We start from the raw sequence: 16572 nt of genomic DNA, 5'->3' as shown, positions 1-16572 counted from the left end.
TTCGTGGTAACGAATCAGTTTTCCTAAAATGGTGGCTGCACATGTTACAAAGTGAAGGTAAGAAGGCCGGAATGTGATTTACCCATAATACCGTGCAGCCAGCCAATCCACTGAAATTGTCCTGCGAGCTGAGCATAGGGAGAGATGTGGCAATCGCTTATGCGCTAGGGACAGTGTTGCTGAAAATGATTAATAGAAGAATATTGGAGAGGGAGACTGCAGGGAGAGTGCAGGGAGACTGCAGGGAGACTGCAGGGAGAATTCAGGGAGACTGCATGGAGACTTATGCTGTGTCAGTTTTATTTATCCCTACATTTACTTATTCCTACATCAGTCATAAACTAAGATATGAAATTCAATACCAATAAGATGGAAGCCTTTATTATTCCTGTGCCAGCGTGCCAACCCAACCAATTCCATCCAGTCTCAGGATAGGTTATCAATATCAGATTGTCGGGGCTCCGACACCCAGCACCCCAACCGATCAGCTGTATGAAGAGAAAGCACACACAGTGCGCACGTGTTGTCTCCCTTCTCTCTTCCTGCTCACTGCTGTATGTCTATGGGACAGCAGCAGAGGACAGAAAGAGAGAAAGGAGACGGCACATGCGCACTGTGCGAGCATTTTCCTCATACAGCTGATCGGTGGGGGTGCGAGGTGTCGGACCCACGCCAATCTGATATTGATGTCCTGTCCCCTGAGGATAGGTCATCAAATAGAAACAACCCCTTTAATGCTTTCAATGAATGTCCATGTCATCCATTGCTTTGGTGAATACTAGGTTATAGGACATATGAAGGCACTTATTGGAATGGACACAAGTGACAGTATCTGTAACGTATAACAGCACTTCACCTACAGTATATACATAAATTCTCCATCTGGAATAATATACACTACTGACACATAGGTGTATAATCCCTTACAAGATTATCCATGTATCTACATACTGTACATACTGTACAAGTGCTAAAATCCTCCATTAGATAGAAGTGATGTGCACGGGTATAGCCGTAGGTGAGCCACAGTTGGACGCCACAAATTATCTCACCATCTCTGGCTTTTCCGCAGTGCCTGCATTTACATCCTGTAATCCGTACATTTATCATCCAATGCATGAGTTCGATGCAAAGCATTTCCATAACCGTTTATTAGGCCTGAGTATTAGCATAGATATTTGTGTCTGTCAGCATATCCCTATGGATATCATCTGATATGTATTCATCACTGTCGCTGTGTGTTGTAGATATTACAGTGAGCATGTGCTTCAGCGAGTGTAATGCAGAGAGAGACAGCTCTACGTCTTATTCGGAGCTCTGCATAATTTTGAGAGATGCATTAGGTCACTGAGTGCAGAAAACTGGGTGTCACCAATCAGAGGTGTGTCCCTGCACGTTCTGAAACTAAGGAAAAGTTCCTACTAGTATTTCAATTTGTGTTATACCATTCCATTCAATTGCGATTACAACGGAAAATAACGGAATTGCTATAACGGAAAGCCAAACGGAACACTTTAAAGACATTCCGTTTTAATAGAGTTGAATAGAGAGAAAAACGGAAAGCAGCATTGCGCCTGGTTTCTATTATTTTGGACGGAAAAAAATTCCTGCAGACAGGACTTTTGTTTCCGTCCAAAATAACGGAAACGTGATGGAATGCTGGTTTCCGTTTTTTTTTTGTTTGTTTTTTTGTCTCTTCAGCTCTATTAGGACAGATTAAAATGGAATGTATTTAAATTGTTTTGTTTGGCTTTCCGTTATATCAATTCCATTTAATCACATTTGAACGTGTGATGAGTGCTATAACGGAAAGCAGAACGCTGGCATGAACTTCCCCTAACCAGTACTGATAGAGACAAGGGGAAATGTGACACCAAGTTGTCAATTTATGAATACATTTACTGGAGGAATAACGAAGAGAAGGCATATTATTTAGAAAAGATGTTCCATGGAGAAGGCATTTACTAGAACAGACATTTCAGGGGAGCGGACAGATCCCCTTTAATGCAAGATACAGAGGGAATAATGAGAGAGTGGAGTATAATCTGTAAATCTGAAATAGAGGGAAATCTCTATGATTCATAGTCATCCATAGTGATGAACAAATCCATTCTAAACTAATCAAATTTGAGTGGAATTTTGTAAAAATTCGAGTTGCATTCGAGTCCTGAGTGGATTTGGGCAAATTTTGGGGAGAGAAATTAAATGTTAAAATAGTGAGAGACAACAGAGAAAAAAAATATGAGACCTTATGTTATACAGACATTTTCCAGCCAATTGGACATACGCTGAACAAAAATATAAACGCAACACCCATTTTGCATGAGCTGAACTCAAAGATCTGAAACATTCTCTACATACACAAAAGACAAATATTGTTCAGAAATCTGTCTAAATCTGTGTTAGTGAGCACTTCTCCTTTGCCGAGATAATCCATCCCACCTCACAGGTGTGGCATATCAAGGTGCTGATTAGACAGCATGAATATTGCACAGGTGTGCCTTAGACTTTCCACAATAAAAGCCACTCTGAAATGCGCAGTTTGATCACACAGTACAATGCCACAGATGTCGCAACGTTTGAGGGAGCAAGCAATTGGCATGCTGACTGCAGGAATATCTACCAGAGCTGTTGCCCGTGCAATTAATGTTCCTCTACCATAAGCTGTCTCCAAAGGCGTTTAAGAGAATTTGGCAATACATCCAACCGGCCTCACAACCGTAGACCACGTGTAACCACACCAGCCCAGGACCTCCACATCCAGCATGTTCACCTCCATGATCGTCTGAGACCAGCCACCCGGACAGCTGCAGCAACAATCAGTTTGCATAACCAAAGAATTTCTGCACAACCTTTCAGAAACCGCCTCAGGGAAGCTCATCTGCATGCTCGTCGTCCTCATCGGGATCTAGACCTGACTGCAGTTCGTCATTGTAACCTACTTGAGTGAGCAAATGCTCACGTTCGATGGTGTCTGCCATGTTGGAGAGGCATACTGTTCATGGATGAGTCCCAGTTTTCACTGTTCGGGGCAGATGGCAAACAGCATGTGTGGCATCGTGTGGGTGAGTGGTTTGCTGACGTCAACTTTGTGGATCGAATGGCCCATGGTGGCGGTGGGGTTATGGTATGGGCAGGCGTATGTTATGGACAATGAATGCATTTTATTGATGGCATTTTGAATGCACAGAGATACTGTGACGAGATCCTGAGGCCCATTGTTGTGCCGTTCATCCACGACCATCACCTCATGTTGCAGCATCATAATGCACGGCCCCATATTGCAAAGATCTGTACACAAATCCTGGAAGCTGTAAACATCCCAGTTCTTGCATGGCCAGTATACTCACCGGACATGTCACCCATTGAGCATGTTTGGGATGCTCTGGATATACGACAGCATGTTCCAGTTCACTGGAACTGCAGGAGGCAAATGGTGGCCACACCAGATACTGACTGGTTTTCTCAAACCCTCCCGCCCCCCGGAAGGCAAAAGTGTGCACATTTCAGAGTGACCTTTTATTGTTGGCAGTCTAAGGCACACCTGTGCAATATTCATGCTGTCTAATCAGCACCTTGATATGTCCACCTGTGAGGTGGGATGGATTATCTCGGCAAAGGAGAAGTGCTCACTAAGTCACTAACACAGATTTAGACAGATTTGTGAACAATATTTGAGAGTAATGGGTCTTTTGTGTATGTAGAAAATGTTTTAGATCTTTGAGTTCAGCTCATGCAAAATGGGAGCAAAACCGAAAGTGTTGCGTTTATATTTTTGTTCAGTGTAGTTGTCAACAGTCCAAAATTTGCAGGAACTGTTTCTGATTTTCAAAGACAGACCTTGCAAAAATTGGCTAAAAGGGATGTGGCTTATATAAGCCTCGTTCACAAATGCGTGGTCCCTCACTGCTTGGGGATTCTTCCCCAGGGGGACCATGGGTCCTAAATTTACCAACTGCAAAGTTGGGAAGTATGATTGGAGAAATGTGAAGGGTGGTCCCTTAGGGGTGGTGCGAGGGCACCCCCCAAGATAACTACTCGTTAATGAAACTAAGTGAAAAGAAAGGGGTAGTAACGTATTTAAAACCTAACTTTTATTTGGATAATTAGAAGTCCCAATGATGGGAAGAGAACCCCTACCAGACAAACAAAACACGCAACTACAGGGGACCTGGGGTGACAGGTCGCCTGATGGTCAAATACACGTTCACGTCTCTGGATGAAGCAGGAGGCAAACTGTATGACCTATAGACATAAACAAAAACAAAAAGTGAAGACCGTGGCAGGTATGCCGTGGTCTTATAACATGCCAAATAGGCGGGGTAAGGGTGGGTCTTACCGGTGGTGGACGGATGGACCGTCAAGTCCAGTACCCAGAAGGAGGTGTTCTCGCGTGAGGACAGTTGGCGGTCACTTTATACAGGAGGGCCACAGGGAAAGGTCTGTCCCTGGTAATGCCCTACTTGGCCTATCAAGCCCTAAAGTGCCTGCTAACATGGGGTCCTATCCCCGCAAGGGGTGGCCCCGTCCGGAACCTGACCCTAAAATAGATACCCCTAGTTGGCCCTGTGAGGACAGGGGATGGCCCAGTGGGGCTTGCGGACCAGGGTAAACTATTAAGGTGGAGGTGAAAACTAGTATGCAGATATGCTCAGAGTCCCTACGCGTTTCGTTGGAGAGTATATCCTACTGTTTATATCCTGCAGTAAGGGAATAAAGGCGACTACCTATAGCAGACCCCTTAACTCGTCAGGGGACAGGGGTACAAGGTAGAAAGTAAACCCCCGCTCACAGCCCATCTGTGTGGTTATAGCAGATGCAGGGAGGGGGTATGTATAAGAGTGGCGCAGACTTAACAGGACTTGATAGTCCAAGGATGACCCAGATTCCTACAAAGTAAAAAAACATCAATAGGAGTAGAGTCAGGCTGGGGCGCTCGCTACACTCAATACATAGGCATGTTGTGTAAAAGTACTTACTGTTTAACATGAGGGTCGTATGGCTTTCATCATGAGGTGCGGCAGGGTAGATGCACGTGCCGACCATCTGCCGGCGTCTGACAGCGTATATAGGCACGCTGTGTGGTTTAAATGAAAAGGGAAGATGGCTCGGCGCATGCGCGGTGGGCGCGGCCAGTGCTCACGCGACTTGGTGAATGTCGCGTGACGCGGCCGGCCGCGTCCTCGCTTGCGCATGCGCAATTGCCAAAGAGGGCAGCAACATCGCAGTGCAGCCTCACCAACGTCACAGCGCCCCAAGCGCGTCATATGAAGGGGCGTGGCCATGGCGGGTCGCCGCGGCAGCTGTCCAGGAGAGGTGGCAGGTGTGGGAGGAGCCGCTTGTGTGACAGTGCGGCTCCTACAACAGACCACCTGCCGGTGCTGGGGAGGACAGAAACCATTTCCTCCAGCATGGGACCTGAACGGGGACTAATATGGCAGTTAGATCGCGGGTAAAGACAGGGTATATTAACTCTACGTGGTGTCCGCTACTCATTATAATAAGGAGATAGCGGCTGATGGCCACTGGAGGTTATAAAACAAGGAGGAGACATATGTTGGTGTCTGCTCACTTTTCTAATCTGGTCATTACCTCAGCTGACCCTTTAAATAAGGCAGGTAGCAAGAAGAAGGGGAAATATAAACCCCTTGTAATACGGTAATAAATGAGGGGTAAACCAGGGACAGATGGTGGAGAGTAATAGAGATAAAAAGCCTCAATAATATATATAGTCACAGACGGAAGGATAGAATCCGTGGCGTGATATTTATATAAGTTAGGAACACGGGGCACGTAGAACGGGGAGGAACCTCATGGTATTAGGGGGATGAGGTGGTATTGAGACCAGGGCTCATCGGAGCGATTTGGGTGCCATAGATAATCTAGATGCCCTATGGTGCTCATATACCCCCTATTTTGTTTTTCATTCCTGTATTTTCAAAAATCACCTAAGGTGCCTATGTCCGTGGTGTGTTTGGTTGGCTGATATACAGGTAGGTCACAAAAAACTTTGTAGGAATCTGGGTCATCCTTGGACTATCAGGTCCTGTTAAGTCTGCGCCACTCTTATACATACCCCCTCCCTGCATCTGCTATAACCACACAGATGGGCTGTGAGCGGGGGTTTACTTTCTACCTTGTACCCCTGTCCCCTGACGAGTTAAGGGGTCCACTATAGGTAGTCGCCTTTATTCCCTTACTGCAGCATATATACAGTAGGATATACTCTCCAACGAAACGCGTAGGGACTCTGAGCATATCTGCATACTTTTCACCTCCACCTTAATAGTTTACCCTGGTCCGCAAGCCCCACTGGGTAATCCCCTGTCCTCACAGGGCCAACTAGGGGTATCTATTTTAGGGTCAGGTTCCGGGCGGGGCCACCCCTTGCGGGGATAGGACCCCGTGTTAGCAGGCACTTTAGGGCTTGATAGGCCAAGTAGGGCATTACCAGGGACAGACCTTTCCCTGTGGCACTCCTGTATAAAGTGACCGCCAACTGGAGGACGTATCCTCACGCGAGAACACCTCCTTCTGGGTACTGGACTTGACGGTCCATCCGTCCACCACCGGTAAGACCCACCCTTACCCCGCCTATTTGGCATGTTATAAGACCATGGCATACCTGTCACGGTCTTCACTTTTTGTTTTTGTTTATGTCTATAGGTCATACAGTTCGCCTCCTGCTTCATCCAGAGACGTGAACGTGTATTTGACCATCAAGCGACCTGTCACCCCAGGTCCCCTGTAGTTGCGTGTTTTGTTTGTCTGGTAGGGGTTCTCTTCCCATCATTGGGACTTCTAATTATCCAAATAAAAGTTAGGTTTTAAATACGTTACTACCCCTTTCTTTTCACGAAGTATGATTGGACCACTTTTGATTTAGGTACAATGAGTTTGGACCAGAATCTAATCAGCTTGTTGATCTACCTGTGCACTGTCTACTAAGTGAAGATGCAATTTTCTGCACCAATGTAACCTGTAGATCCAAGTAGTAAAGTAGCTGTGGTCAATTTCTGTAAAATAGAGAAGAACTTGGCTGCAGGTATCTGGAAAGATGCAATTTAAACTTGTTCAGTTTAATGCCAAAAGTATATATTGCTGCAGGATATCAGGGGAGGGAGGGGGGACGACATCTCATTCCCCCCACAGCTGTTTTTTTATATAAAAAAATGAAAACCTCGTGACTGCGATTTTTAAACGCCATTGCTTCTAAATTTTGGAGCAAGTGGCATTTCTACCCCGCTGTTGCCACTTTTCTAAAATGGGAGTATGGTGAAGGTCCAGAGATGGCAGGTCCAGAGGAACCGGCGTGAAAACCGATGTTAAAGAAGACTGAAATCTACTGCTGCTCAGAGCTGCCATTGATTTTAGTCTAGGTGCATCAGCTACCAGAGGATGCGGTTAAATTTTGACTAGGCTTGCACCACGTTATAAAATAGGCACATCCTCCGGCAGAGTAGGGCATTTCATAGACCGCCATGCTCTGCAGATAATTAACTTTTAAATACAAAACCGAAAATCACAAATCACCATCTGGATGTACATTTTTTTTAAAGACTGGAAGGAAATGCGTAGTGTCAGGACTCTGTTTGTTCGCTTAATTTGCAATCAGTTTCAGAACTGACACCGATTTAACATTTATTTGATTTAGGTCATTTCAATAGCGTTTAACCAGATTGTACACAGTCCTTTCTTCATTTGTGGTGCTCACAAGCTGTAAAAAAATGGTTGAGGATCTCTGTTCTAGAAGATAGGGGTATCACGATGGACAGCCAGGAGAGGCAACAGACTATAGGAAAGCTCCGTACAATGCAATTTAGAGATGTTTTTACTAAGTTCTGTTTTTTTAATACAGAAACAGTGCCACTCTTTTTCGTAGGCTGTGTCTTGTATTGCAGCTCAACTTCATTCAATCAAGAGAGGCACTGTTTTTTTAAACAAAGCAGACCTTATTTTCAGTCCTTCAGACTTTTACATCATGGAAACACAGCTACAGTATATCTTTACATCCTTGAGTTATACATTTTTGTGCTATGCTTCTCCACTTCCATACACCTCTCTAATGTCACTCTGTCACCCTGGTGAGGTTCATGCTGTCACATCTAATTATTCCTCTTTTTCTTTTTATTTCTTGTTTTTCGGTCCCCCCCATGTGACCGCTCTCCATCCTCTAGAAGAAATGTGTACTCCTATTCATACTATCTGTAAGTACCTACAGAAATCAAACCCTTTCCCCATCGACACATTCCCTCACCCATACCCTTTTCCTCATCCCATTGCTTATTCATTTGTTACCTACTGGGCTGCATACAGGAGGTTCTGCAATGCTATCAGTTATATACAGGACCAGATAAAGCTTCAAGGGGTAAAAATTTGGTGGAGCCCCCTTCCATTTTAAGGGTGCCATATTTAAGGAATAGCTAAGACACTATAAGTACAGTACCAACCATTCTAGACTCATCTCCACTTGCTGCTGAGGAGTTGTCCTATCTAGGTGACCACCTGAACTTGGTTGCCCATTTTAGGCAGAAGAGAAGCTCCAGAAGATCTGGGCTTCTACATATGCTAGTATGGCTGCTTTATGTCTGTAAAGGTGGCCATACACATTAGATTTAGGGTAGCTATACCTACTGAAATGTTTCGCTGATGTTAGTTCAGCATACATCAGAGAAAAAAAGGATTGGACATGTTGAATTGCAAGATGCCTGATTCTTTGTTCTCAAGACAGATAAGCCGCCACCAGAAGTGTCTGACAGCACCTTGCTCCCCTTTCCCAGCACATGCACACTCGGCCACGGGGTCAGGAGGAATAGCTTCTGACAGCAATTGAAAGTGTATGGTCAGATTACGTGTCTAGGAAGCGTATGAGGCAAAGGGTGATGGAGGCCTCTAGGTGGTGGAGCTAGTTGATTCTCCTTTTTACAATGCATCTGTGTTCATATCCATGATAAAAGAAGTAAGTGGATGATGGTTCCTAAATCTGCACACTATTTTGGAAGGAACATAACTATGGGTCTGTTCACATGGGCAGATTTTTGACTGTGAAAGATCAGCAGTCGATGACGTAGCATGTTGAATGGCTGAGGAGGTATTATGGTTGTTAAAAGTTGTCCCATATGCACAGTATAAAGAATAACTATTAGATTGGTGGGGGGTCCTTCCACTGATCACAAGAACAGGCACCTCGTACCCCTCGGAGCGACAGGTCAGGCAGGCAAACTGCTAGCTCATTCACCTCTACAGGATCTTTGGAAAAAAACAAGCGCTGCATCGATCTGTCTCCGGAACGTCTGGAAAGATTAGTGCAGCTTCAGCAGTAGCAGTGGGCATGGCCGACCTGTTCATTTTGGGGGGCTCATGATGATCGTGGGGGTTCCAGAGGTAGGATAGGAGATAACTTTTAACAATCGGAATAACCCTTTCAGTACCTTCATATGACAGTTGCCCCAATGAACGGCTGTATGAATGATCCGTGACTACATGCAGCCCTCTGTTTGCATTGTTGTCTGCGACACATGCTTTTTTTACACGGGGAGATGTTCTGCCAGCAAACAATCATCTAATGTGAAATGCTTGCATGAAAGAGGCGAGCAGCCATCAATTTGCTTGTTTTCCGGCTGATCAGTTGGCCTTTCTCATGGGTCAATGATTGGGAACAAACGTTTCCACAAATGTTTGTTCGGCTGATCATTAGCCCATGTAAAAGGCTAGATTGACAGTTCTATGGGAACATTCAAATGGATCCAGGTACCAATTGTTCTATACAGTTTATGGAGCCTAGAATTATATTCTTTTAATTTGCTGTCATTTTTCACAAAGTAAAAGCCAGCACCGCTCTTAAAAGCTGTGACGATCCTTTATTATTGAGTACAGCAAGCACATACAAATAATCACAGCACCTCACCAGACTTAAACGCGTTTCGGACAAACAACATTTTGATAATCATTACTATCATTCAAATACAAGTTGGTTTGTTTAAAACACTATTGCATTTATTATATAGCGGTTTCATTCTCAGAGATCATATCATCCTTGTACATCTACATTAGGAGATTAGGGGCTTGCATTATGACCACCTTCATTGTAGTCTGTCGACAGACTATAGTCAGTCTCCTGCATCCCATAGCAAGCCTACAGATTCCTGTGGCACATAGTGGCTCTTTTGATGGGGTTTAAAGCCACTTTAGTGGTTTGGAATACATATGAGTTACCCTATACACCTAAAGAGGAGCCTCTCCTGATGTCTGTTTTAATAACTACTTGCATTCCCCATGTAATAACAATTCCGGAGAATTTATTCATGTGACTCAATGATGCACCATTCCTGTATTATTCCAACTAGACGTTTATGAATAAATTGCCAGCAGACTGCAATATATAAATCCACCTGGGTGTTACCAGTTGGGGGAAGGGGGTCCCCTGCACAATTTGACACTGGCAGCACTGATTAGATGGTGTCACTGGTAACACCCAGGTGAGCTTTATTGCAGACTGCTACCAATTCATTCATACATTTCTATGGTACAGCATAGAGTCATAACTATAGATGCCCCAGAACTGTTATTACATGGGGAATACAAGTAGTTGCTAAGGCTCCTTTCACACCTGCGTTCAGGTGTCCGCTCGTGAGCTCCGTTTGAAGGGGCTCACAAGCGGCGCTGAACGCAGCCGTCTGGCCCTAATCCGTCTGCCAGTGCTCAGCCTCCGCTCCGCTCAGTGAGCGGACACCTGAACGCTGCAAGCAGCGTTCGGGTGTCTTCCTGGCCGTGCGGAGGCGAGCGGATCCGTTCCGACTTACAATGTAAGTCAATGGGGACGGATCCGCTTGAAGATAACACCATATGGCTCAATCTTCAAGCGGATCCGTCCCCCATTGACTTTCAATGTAAAGTCTGAACGGATCCGCTCAGGCTACTTTCAGACTTAGAAAATTTTTCTAGGTTATAATGCAGACGGATCCGTTCTGAACGGAGCCACCGTCTGCATTAATATGAGCGGATACGTTCAGAACGGATCCGATCGAACGCAGGTGTGAAAGTAGCCTAAGACAGACATGTCAGGAGAGGTGACAGTATTCTCTTTAATAGCTTGAATGATACATACACTCACCCCCAGCATAATAGCCTTTTATTACACTGAGCCATAGAAAAATAAAAGATTATTTATTTTTTAATGACTTTTTAACATGTCTCAATGAGCTTAGGACGCTTTTCACAATTCTTCTTCCAAAATCTGTAAGCTTTCTGAGAAGTTCAAGTCCAGGTCTCCATTCTGACTTGGCAATTTCTATATATTTTTTGAAAGTTTTTCTTTACATGCCTTTACTAGATTTATAGCATGACATTTTATAGCTGTGACATTTCCATTTTACCTCCAACTGATACTTAACTCTTATTCGCTTCCTAAGTGTTCACTTCATCAGCACCTAGGGGGTCATTCACTCTCAGATATACTCCAGATATACGCTGGTCTTAATAAATGACCCCCGAGTTCTTCCAGACACCTGTGTGTGTGTCTACTGCCATAATACACCAAGACTTTTTGTAGTGCTACTCATTGATTACAGGGGTCTTCCAAGGCTAACCTTTTACCCTCCACTGCTGTAGACAGATGAAATAAAGGCACTTTGGGGGAAATTGATCATCCCCCTACGTCATGGATTTAATATTAAAAAAAAAAGAATAAAACCCAGTTTTGGCACTTTTTTTAAATGCCATTTTAACTAGATTTAGTCAATACTGGCATTTTAATGCTGTCATCAGCAGTTTTTGAAAAGGGGGTGTAGTGAGAACGATTTCAGTCTGGCAGCACCTCGTCGTTAATTAAATGCCTGCTCCGGCAGCGCGGGCCCTATCAAGGCCCTATCAAGACCAACGTAGCACAAGCCGGTCTTGATAAATCAGAGCCTTTGTATTTATATTGTGAAAAATGCCTGCTTTCCCTCTTTCACCGACTGTAACATTTTATTCCTGTTCTGATGATTTGGCATACATTGCTCACGTGCTTCTTCACCCCCAAAACATACAAGACTTCATCAGTGATATCACGTATAGAGGGATGAATCACAGAATCTATGTAAAGGGCAACCCATACATGCCTATTGGATCAAGCAAGTGCTTCATAGTCATGTGAATCAAGAGCATCACAAGAGTGAAGAGCAGCATTGCCAGACTTTCCACACACCTCACATCAAAAAGCAAGCCATGTAAACAATGGGAGCATACACTACACAGAGATGAATGCAAGAAATGAAAATGTGCACCAAAAGGGCATTAGAAAAAGGATGTCAGTATAAGGCTCGGCTGTGCCCGTATTGGGGCCAGAAAACAGCAATATACGGGCACCAGCCGTGTGCACACCGTATCACAGATGTAGACCCATTCACTTGAATGGGTCTGCAATCCGGAAGGAGCGGTGCAGAACGGAGGCACAGAGCCCCACGGAGGGCTTCCATGGGGTTTCTCTCCGTGCCTCCACACCGCAAGAAAATATAAAAAAGTTCTATTTTTTATTTTTTTGCAGTGTGGATGGATCACGGACCCATTCAAGTTGAATGAGTCTGCAACCTTCTGCGGAAACCGCACGGATGGTGCCCATGCATTGGGGACCGCCGACACACGTGTTCATGTGCATGAGGCCTAAGAAACAGGTTTTAGATGTTCTTTTGTTTTGTTTTTTGACAACTCGGATAAGCCAAGTCACTATTGAGGTACACCTGCAATCCAAAGCAATACTTTGGCCCAGATTTACTAATCCTATAGATGGTATAAAGATAGACCGGCTGCCTGCACCAGATTTATCATAGGGGCTCAGACTGGCTCATGATAAATGTGGTGCAGGAATATACATTTTTCTCTAACGCTATATAACATTTTAAGCCAGAATTGTGGTGCAATTTTGGAGCAAAATGTCACACCTTAAGCCACATCCTCTTTTAAACAAAGCCCCGCCCTTCCCCAAAAAGCCCCAATCACTTTTCAAATATGGGAAAAAAGTCAGGACACCCTCATACACATTAGATGGAGAGCTCTTTGCCGACTGCTAGAAGCTGACCCGGAGGAGAAGTCCAGGTCAGCTTCTAGCAGTCAGCAAAGAGCCCTCCAGAGCTTGGAGGTAAACTGGACTCCCTGATCAGAAACGATATGTCCCGGTAGACCATGCAGACGGAATATATGTTTCACAAACAGTTTAGCAAGTTCAGGAGCCGAGGGCAATCCAGTCAAAGGAACAAAGTGTGCCATCTTGGAGAAGCGGTCCAAATCACGGTACAGCCGGCTGAAGAGGGAAGATCTGTAATAAAGTCCATGGCATTGTGTTGCCATGGAGCATCAGGAACAGGTAGCAGTAACAAAAGGCCAGGCGGCTTGCTCCTGGAGATTTTATTTTGAGCACAGACAGTGCAGGCAGAGACATAATCATGCACATCCTTGGACAATGTTGGCTGCCAGTAGTGGTGAGACACCAGTTCTGTGGTCTTGCGAATACCTGGGTTACCGGCCAGTTTGGAGTTGTGGCCCCATGTTAGGATACGTTTCCTTTTGGCAGATGGCATGAATGTTCTCCCGGGAGGAATGTCTTTTTCCAGGACAGGAGCCACTGTGATCAGGCGAGCAGGATCTACAATGAATTGGGGCTTCTCCTACTGACCTTGATGTTTTTCTCAACCGGGAGAAAGTGCAACTCGAAATTAAAATGAGAGAAGAAGAGAGCCCACCTGGCTTGGCAAGGGTTCAGACACTGGGCTGTCTGCAGATATGTGAGGTTCTTGTGATCCAGTTTAATTGGACGAAGGCGACCTCTGACTCTGGAGTCCAGTCCTTGGCATTCACCCCTTTCGTAGCAAGAGTGGAGAACGGAGACGTAAGGGATAAAAAAAATTTAGATGAATTGCCGATAGAAATTAATGAATCCCAGGAAGCGCTGTATAGCCTGAAGACCCTTTGGGCGGGGCCAGTCCATTACTGCCTTCAACTTTTCAGGATCCATCTGCAACCCAGCATCTGAGATGACGTATCCGAAACACAGTACAGTAGATTTTTCAAAAAGGCATTTCTCGAGTTTGGCGTAAAGATGATTTTCTCTCAACCGCTGTAATACTAAATGTACATGCTTCCGGTGAGTGGTTAAATCAGGGGAATAGATCAGTATATCATGCAGATACACTGAGCAGACATAAAGCAGATCCCGGAAGATGACGTTCACCAATTCCTGGAATAAAGTGGGAGCATTCCACAGAGCGAAGGGCATGACGAGACACTTGTAGTGTCTATCACGAGTGTTAAAAGCAGTCTTCCACTCATCACCCTTTCGAATGCGGATAAGATTATATGCGCCGCGCAGGTCGAATTTAGTAAAGACCTTAGCTCCCCGGATCCTGTCAAAGAGTTCCGAGATTAGCGGTAGAGAGTATCGGTTCTTGATTGTGACCTTATTCAGGGCAGGGCAGTAAGGATCCATCTTTTTTGTACAAAGAAGAACCCGGCACCGGCTGGTGAAGTAGATTTCTGGATAAACCCCCTCTCAAGATTTTCCTTAATATACTCAGACATTGCTTGGGTCTAGGGAAGTGAGAGGGGGTAGACTCAACCACGAGGAGGAGTGGCACCAGGCAGAAGGTCTCCACCTCTTTCTTGCTGAAAACATCTGCAAAACTGGCATACTGCTGCGGGAGTCCAGGCAGGTCTACTGGTACAGGAGGCAAGGAAGCAGGTCGGACCTCCGATAGACAGGTGGAATGACAGGATGATCCCCAACGTAGAATCTGACCGGAGTTCCAGTCCAGAACTGGAGAGTGCAGACGCAGCCAGGGAAGGCAGAGGATAACTGGATTCAGGGACACTGGGAGCAAGTAGAAGGAAATAATCTCAGAATGCAGAACCCCAATTTGCAGCTTGAGGGGCATAGTCATGGCAATCACTGGTTCAGGGAGTGGCAGTCCATTAACGGAGACCACTGACCAAGGCCTTTCAAGACGGATGGTAGGAAGCTGGAACTGATGGACCAGAGCTTGCTCAGAGTCCAGTAATGCAGGCACAGACAGCGTGACTCCCCTATGCGAGAGAGTCAACGGAACAGAAAGTTTCGGAGAGGACTTATCTTTGTTTAGGACCCCCTCTCCAACAGATCCTAGACATTGGGGTTTCCCACAATTACGCACGAAGTGGGCCTTGCCACCACAATACAAAGTTTTCTGCTTTGCGGCGTAAACATTTCTGGTTCGACAATTCAAGGTGCTCTATTTGCATGGGATCTTCAGGTGGGATGAAAACTAGAGGATGGAGCGGCCTCTGAAAGGATGGAGCCAACCGAGGTGGCCTTCTGGTGCAAGCGACCTTCTTAGCACTTTCCTTGAAGCACATATCTATCCTTGTAGCCAAGTTGATCAGGACATTCAGAGTAGAAGGATGGTCGTGACCAGCTAGCTCATCTTTAATCCGGCCAGAAAGGCCCTCCCAGAACACCGCCAGCTGAGCCTCATTGTTCCATGCCAGTCCGGCAGCCAGGATATGAAACTGGATGGCGTACTGAACCACATATGAGGAACCCTGTCGTAGACGCAGCAGAGCTGGAGCAGCAGAGGACTTATGGCCGAGTTCTTCAAAGACCAGCTGGAAAGTAGCGAGGAAAGACTGCAGATTAGTGGTCTCTGTACCTCCATGCTCTCAAATAGGATTTGCCCACGCAAGTGCCTCATCAGACAGCAGGGACACAATGAAAGCAACCTTGGACTGCTCAGTGGTAAACTTCTTCCCATGCAACTCAAAGTGGATCAGGCACTGGTTCAGGAATCCATGACAGGATGGCAGCAGGAGCACATCGGCAGCACACAAATCTGGATTCACTGGTGTAAGAATTGCAGGAGTAGCAGCGACTGGCAACCCTGCAGTAGCTGAAGAAGAGATGGCATCCAGACAAGCAGCAACATTTTGCATGAACTGCATCATGATATCCTGACGTTCGCTCTGGCGCCTCACTTCATTTAATAAATCCTGAATGACAGGCTTGGAATGACCAGCAGGGTCCATGGCCTCAGTGTACTGTCACGGATCAGCGGGTCTGAACCCACTGTGCCACTGGTTATACTCTGGAGGAGCGTGTCTACGCAACTACCTGGTTTTCACTAGAGCCTCAGATAGTGAGGATAGACTTGAGCCATTAGAATAGTTTGTCAGGGGCTACTCCAGAGCAATCCCCGAGTCAGTGGCAGCTGGTCAAGGCAGAACATGAGATACCTGGGTAGGTACTAGAAGTACACGTGTAGTCAGGCAGTCGGGGTCATTACTAGGAGCAACAGTGTATTACCAAAGGATGAGGCAGAGGCATAGTCAGACAGGCAAAAGGTCAGGGCAGGCGGCACAGGTACAGGTCAGGCAATCTGGGTTGGCAACAGGAGAGAAAAGGCAAGCAGGCAGGGATCAGACGATAAGCAGAGTCCAGGAACGAAGTTTAAACCAGGAGCACAAGAGAGTATCAGGAACCAGCAAACTTAAGGACCTTGACACTGAGGCATCTGGGAAAAGGGCTGAGCCACTCAAATACCTGCAGGAGAGCCAGGGTTGGTCAGTGAG

The 16572-nt window shown here is 45.6% G+C and overlaps 1 protein-coding gene across 1 annotated transcript in view; it reads left to right on the top strand.

Annotated features, from left to right (window-relative positions):
* PTPRT (protein tyrosine phosphatase receptor type T) overlaps window positions 1–16572 on the top strand; it is a 374586-nt gene that overhangs the window by 288617 nt on the left and 69397 nt on the right. The window contains exon 16 of the mRNA XM_044296567.1: window positions 8178–8207. Coding sequence (XP_044152502.1) covers window positions 8178–8207 — 30 coding nt within the window. The remainder of the gene's footprint in view (window positions 1–8177; window positions 8208–16572) is intronic.

Source organism: Bufo gargarizans, chromosome 6 (assembly GCF_014858855.1).
Source record: "Bufo gargarizans isolate SCDJY-AF-19 chromosome 6, ASM1485885v1, whole genome shotgun sequence".
NCBI lineage: Eukaryota > Metazoa > Chordata > Amphibia > Anura > Bufonidae > Bufo > Bufo gargarizans.
The sequence above is the reverse complement of the archived record's forward strand: the minus strand, read 5'-3'. Positions and strand labels throughout refer to the sequence as shown.